At 37.9% G+C, this 6,164-nt stretch overlaps 1 protein-coding gene and 1 non-coding gene across 11 annotated transcripts; one reads left to right on the plus strand and one right to left on the minus strand.

Annotated features, from left to right (window-relative positions):
- Nucleotides 1-247: 247 nt before the first annotated feature.
- Nucleotides 248-5,572, minus strand: LOC141724388 (putative calcium-binding protein CML22). Of its 10 annotated transcripts, none has more exons than XR_012576623.1 (8): nt 5,315-5,572; nt 3,929-4,168; nt 3,637-3,839; nt 3,388-3,562; nt 3,160-3,288; nt 1,199-2,880; nt 865-1,107; nt 248-685 (listed from the first exon to the last, which is right to left on the minus strand). XR_012576623.1 is itself a non-coding variant. In XM_074526517.1 (5 exons), the coding sequence occupies exons 1-5, from the start codon at nt 5,328-5,330 to the stop codon at nt 3,167-3,169; spliced, it is 756 nt and encodes a 251-aa protein (XP_074382618.1). In that variant the 5' UTR covers nt 5,331-5,570; the 3' UTR covers nt 2,887-3,166. The 10 variants fall into 10 exon arrangements, 1 of the variants encoding a protein (XP_074382618.1); XR_012576625.1 differs by having other exon boundaries at nt 257-685; nt 1,199-2,214; XR_012576627.1 differs by having other exon boundaries at nt 257-685; nt 1,199-2,217.
- On the plus strand, nt 5,036-5,107 carry TRNAG-UCC (transfer RNA glycine (anticodon UCC)). Its single transcript has one exon. It is a non-coding gene; the product is annotated as a tRNA-Gly (tRNA).
- Nucleotides 5,573-6,164: the final 592 nt, after the last annotated feature.

Raw genomic sequence — 6,164 nt, forward strand, 5'->3', positions numbered from 1 at the left:
TACATCAGTCTGAAATGAATAAGACCAGTACTGAGATAGAAGAGAGGCATAATGAAGTAAAGAAAGGCCAGTTTCAACAATGTGGCAGTGACGTCGTTCAGCAGTCCTGTTCTGGTGTATGTGGAGGTGAAGTAAAGTGAGAGATGCCACATGATCTAAATATGTGAATAAGTGCCTGATATTCCCCACCATTATCTGAAAAAATTGATCTTATTGATGCTTTAAAATAATTTTCGACAAGCCTTTTAAATTGAAGGAAAATTATTGAAGTGTCCGATTTCTTTTTCATGGGATAAAGCCAAACATATTTGGTGAAGTGATCAACAAATATAATATAGTATACATAACCATCAATAGATCTTTGAGTAGGTCCCCACACGTCAGTATATATTAATTCAAAAGGTGCTATACTAGACAAAAAAATTTCAGAGAATAGCAATTTGTGACTTTTATTGATTGAACATGAAGTACAATGAAAATCAGCATTACATATAGAATGAGAAGCTAAAGAAGAATTCTTGATGAGAGAATGAAAAACTTTATAAGTAGGATGACCAAGCTTATGATGCCAATCAGATGCAGAGAATTTGTTGGTGACATTTATTTGAGGTCGACAAGGCAAGGTTAAGCAATAAATATCATTGTTGTTCTCTCCCCGAAGTAGAGACGCCCCCGTGCGAAGATCCTTCACAATAAAATAAGAAGCAAAGAATTCAACAGAAACTTGGTTAGTTTTACATAACTTGGCTATGAAAATCAAATTATTATTTAACTTGGGGACACATAAAACATCATATAAAGCAAGTGGTTGTTGTGGTGTGGGAAGTGTAGTGCAGCCAGTATGAGAGATTGAAAGACTTTTACCATCACCCAAAAAAATCTCATCTGGACCTCCATAGGTGGACAAGGATTGTAGTGATGATGGATTGTTTGTGACATGATGAGAGGCTCCACTGTCAAACAACCAAGGTTGGTTATTGTTGCGCATAGACATCGTAGCATTAGTGACAGGACTGGAAAGGGGAACAGATGTTGGAGAGCCAAATCCAGATATATTATTGTCTCTCAGAAATTTAGCAAGTTTCCTGCAATCACGAGTGTCATGGCCTGCAATTTCACAAAAACGACAAAATAAGTGTGCATACGAGAATTGTGAAAACCACTTCCCTCACGATTTTTGCGTGAAAATGGACCATACCCAATGTCACGATTTGAATTTCCAGTATGTGACTTTGAAAGGTGTGAGGCCTTGGAGTTAAATTTTTGAGTTGCATTGGCAGTAGCAATTGTAGAATGTAAAGTGGAGTCATTTTCTTGTAACATTCTCTCAAAATCAGTTAATTTATCAAGAAGTTTCGAGAATGAAATTGATGACTCACGGACCTTGATAGCAGCAACAATAGGATTGAAATCATCTCCAAGTTGAGTAATGATATGAACAATAAGATCATCTTCAAGGATTGGGCTTTGTGCTAAAGCTAGTTCATCTGCAATGGAACGCATATCATGAAGATATTCAGTAACTGACCTTGTTCCTTTGGGATTTTTGATTAATTTGGCTTTAAGAGAAATAACTCTGGAGCGAGAGGAATTGGCATAGCTTGAAAGTAGACGTCGCCAAGCTTCACAAGATGTCGCAGCAGACAAAATATGTGGCTGAATGGTCTCTAAACAGCTGCCAAGAATGGCACTGAGGAGTATTTGGTCCTGGCGGTACCAAACAGTGTATGCCGGGTTAAGCTCCTTGCATTCAGGGTCAAGAAATATTGCTGGTGGCTTAAAAGTTTCATCAATGTAGTCTACAAGATAAGACCAATAAGTGTGGACTGAATCTACCTCCTCCAAACGGGAAAACTGGAATTCGTGAGTTTGATGGGAAAATGAGTAGGCACGTTTAGGTGCACGATCTGAGTATCAGCCGTAATTGTCATGTTGAAAGTGGAGGAGAAGAAAAATAGGATCTAATACTCGTTAGAGCGTGAGAGGCTCTGATACCATAAAAGAAATTATAAGTTACAGAGAAGTTGGTTGTTTATTGATAGAATAGAACCCGTATATATACAACAGTTCTGTAGAGATAAGTGAGAATTGTTACAACGATATTATCTAACTTTATCAGAACTATAAGATATATACTACGTATTTGAATGTACAACTGCCTTATCTAATCGTTAGGTCTTGATAATGGCTTCTGTCTTCAGCCGCCCGAGGTTACTACTAGTTACAAAGTCAAAAAAGTTAAAAGAAATAAATGTACAATAGAAAGAATTATTAGCAGACCGGAGGATATGCATGGATGCAGAGTAAATTAAAAGGAATTTGTAAGAGCACACACTTCAACACAAAGCTAAGTATCAAGGTGATCGTCGGAATAGTATATGATTACAACAAATTCCAGCATATTAGATGGTTATGACGAATGCTTCCTCCAGAAAGGGGCAAACATAGGAGAGAAATATAATGGATACAAAAGTATCCCATCTCTAGAAAAATGGGTTTGAGGATGATCCCAGGTCGAAAGATATAAACAAGCAGAGGAGAACATACTTCAAGAATCACGCTTTGCAAGAACGCAACAATCATCTTCTCCAAATTCGACTTAAAATGATACGGGGCTTAAAAGTTTCAACCCACATTTTCCACCATTTACTCTATTATATTTATATAAAAAATTGTTAAAACTCTGGGATAGTACCTAAGGTCATCCTCACAACATGATTCCCATTTAAATTTGGTAGAGGGCATTCAGTTTTTTTTGCAAGAGAAGAGCAAAATAATTCATGTTGTATAGAATTAGATCGCACATGCTCTATATTTTCTGTACAGAATTAGTCGTACACACATGCTCTGTTATTCCAGCAAACTTCCAAATTCGTGTTCCTATGAATTTCCTCCAACAACATATGTCATTGGATGTATAGTATTAGATCACTACGGAGATAAGCAGAAAAATACAGTAGTACACAAATTGACAGGTTCAAAATATGCAGATTAAGAAAGAAAACCGAAAGGAATGTGCAAAAGTGGAGTCCAGATTGAATGTACATAAAATAACATTGATGTTGGTTTATAATGACTGTTAAAATATACACATACAAATGCACATAACAATAGACAATCTATCTGTATTTCAGATAGTTTACCTCACTTCAGCGATACCTGTATTCTATTTTCTTGAACAGTTGATAACTGTATTTTCATCTTCACTGCCAAATCCAACCCACTTGATCAGAGCAAAGAGAAACTCTCTGAAGCTGACCTGCCCATTTCTGTCCCAGTCCATTTCTTCTGCACATTTAAAGAACCACAAGGATCCATAAGCTTGTACTTACTAAAAGGAAGTCCTATAATTAGCAAGGTAGTGGTTGCCGAAAGTGAAGTTCTTACTGAAACGAGTTCTCGTTATGTGCGTCGGAGATCTTTCAAATTGGGAATCATCATTCAGTGCATTAGTCATGTCTTTCTTATTCAACTTTCCATCACCATTTTTATCAAAGAACAGAAATGCTTCTATTATAGCATCAAAGGTAGCTTTAAGATTTGGAGAACCAAAATCCAGATTCTGAACATAACGTGAACTAATAACTAACTAATTAGCATAAGATGATAATTTCAGTTTAAAGTTTAGCAGATTACCGAGTGAGAAGAAGTGGAAGGATCCAGCAATAGATAAACGAGACATAGGATGATGATAAACTCATTTAATTGTATCCCGTCAGTACCATCCATATCACAGTAACCAAACAGATCATCAATTTCCTCTTCTTTAAGTTGGAGATTCAATTTCTCAAAGCAGTTCTTCAGTTCTTTGTGGTCAATAGTACCGTTAGAATCTGCGTCTGTGTACGACACAGAGGCATGAGAACGCACCTAAAATGAAAATTTTCGGCAGACCTCTACAAAACCTTTTTTAAGAAAGTATACTCACCACACTGTTGAAATACACCCTTGACCTCTTTCAGTCCCTCTCTGAACATGGGGAATTTCAAGATTATGCTATTGACTGATCTAAAGTTGTTGCGTGCTAGTGAACTTCTCTTAACCTCCATAATTTTCATTTCAAGCTTTGTATCTAGTCTTTTGTACTTGTTTGCTGTACTCCCACAACAAAGAATGTCCCCTACCTTGTCCGACAATGACTTCAAGGAAGGGAAGAGTGAATAAGTTCCTAAAAGTTACAACACAAAAAGTTACTTCAATTAAAGGCTACGTCGAATACAAACTTTTTATGATTAGAACTATGACACATCCACATTCTACGTATTGCACTGAAAATATATTTACTGTGCAATGCTTCAAGGACAATTTAGTGACAACTTTTGTAAATAAAAAATTAACAATGAAAGCAATACGATCAACCCTGTCTGATATCCTACGAAAAATTACAGTCATATAAATTAAACAAAACTAACCAACGTGAAAAAAGAAGAAAGAAAGTAAACCGTGATTTCCAGCAGGTAGCTGAGGTTTTTGTTTAGGTGATGGTGGAACGAGGGTTCTAGTGTTGATGTAATAGAGGCAATAAAAGCAGTTAGGTTGATAGACGAGTGAGCAATTAAGATTGCTTGATTGGCGCTATGATAGATGGTTGTACGTTGTAGGCATGGCATGGACTAGAAATGTGCAGCAACAACAGATAAGTAGGTTATTATCTCTCATAACTAGATAACTATGAGGTCACGGAGATGTCAAGTTTGCATTGCATTGGGCAGCATGGAGACTGGACCTTAGTGAATAAGAAAAATTCTAGGATCATATGATTTTTCTGTGTCATTTTCGAGGAAAAAATAGGAACACTCAAGTCACCAGCATATGAAACAGTTTTTACTTGCAGGCACGCAGAGTCCAAAACACCTCACATGGTTGTGCCACATCTAGTTTTACAGACTAAAGCAGCTGATGTTTTAGCACTCACCTAGTATGTATGACACGTTTAATTAGCTAAAGCTATAGTTAGAGGTTTTAGAACATATGATACGGGGAAAGCTACAGTGCTCATGGACAAAATGGGAATTATCTATTAAACATAACATAAGCGTTTGTAGTCCAACGGTTAGGATAATTGCCTTCCAAGCAATAGACCCGGGTTCGACTCCCGGCAAACGCATTTCCGTAATATTCTTTTTCCAGAATCGGTATAAAAACTTAATCTAACATGAAGCAGTTTACCATAAGAAAAACCTACCTATAAATTAAAGTTCATGGAAAACTATCATAAACAATGAAACCACAAAAAAAGGTAGCAAGAAATTGAAAAAACTTATTTTTTTTCAAGAAGAGCAGAATTCAGAAAATAAGAATAAAGAAAACTTACTGGATGATTTCTTCATTGGGTTTTGGTTTGGATGTGAGAGGGGCAAAAGATGAAGATCACATGGCCTTGAGAAGCAGAAAAAGAAGGTGAAAAGGCAAGACTTGGTAGTTGTGCAGCAGAAGAAAAGTGAGAAATGTTAGAGGGTTTGGAACATTATGATCCCTGTATAATAAAGTATGATAGTGGGAATTAATATTCAAATCCTATAGTGGGATATATTTCAAGATAATACAAGAATCTTGTTGTGCCTTGGGCTTGGGTACAGTAACTAGCTTTCTATTGTAAATAGTGTATGTGTATATAGTGTGGTCATCGTATATAAAATTTGATATTTATCGTGTGAAATGGGGCACGTAGTAGAAAATCTGATAGGATATACATTTCTCCAAACAATCTCCGATTACTTGAGTGGTGATAGGGTATAAGAGACCCGGGTAGACATCAACCTGGACTAAAGGGAGCAGGCTCAACCGACCTGCTAAGACCCCCCTCTCCCAGGCCAATCAAGCACAGGAGCCCAGACCCGGGCCTATCCCACTTCCCAGATCCGGATCCGCCTGCATACCCGGACCCGGATCAGGACTAAAACCACAACGAGGGAGGTCCCAGCAAGCACATGCACATCCCGCAACCCGTCAAGCAAAGGTACGTGGACACGTGACTATGACAGCTATCAACAACCAGCACGCCAAACAACCACGACGCGTGTCAGAGGCCGTTAGGACAGTCTGGAGGTGGTCCTCCCCTGGACACGTGTAAGCAATCTGCCCAAGCCAGGCGTTCTCCACTCCCAAGATCCAACGACCCAGATTTAGAGGTAACTACCCCTAAACCCTACCTTGGGGCTATA

The sequence above is a fragment of the Apium graveolens genome, chromosome 5 (genome assembly GCF_009905375.1).
Source record: "Apium graveolens cultivar Ventura chromosome 5, ASM990537v1, whole genome shotgun sequence".
In the NCBI taxonomy this organism is placed as follows: domain Eukaryota; kingdom Viridiplantae; phylum Streptophyta; class Magnoliopsida; order Apiales; family Apiaceae; genus Apium; species Apium graveolens.

Excerpts from the sequence above, each read along its gene's own strand:
- LOC141724388 (XM_074526517.1), bottom strand. Across the intron at positions 3,840-3,928 it reads GGGTGTATTTCAACAGTGTG|ACGCAGATTCTAACGGTACT; the intron begins GTGAGTATACTT and ends TGTCGTACACAG. Across the intron at positions 3,289-3,387 it reads CATAACGAGAACTCGTTTCA|AAGAAATGGACTGGGACAGA; the intron begins GTAAGAACTTCA and ends TTAAATGTGCAG.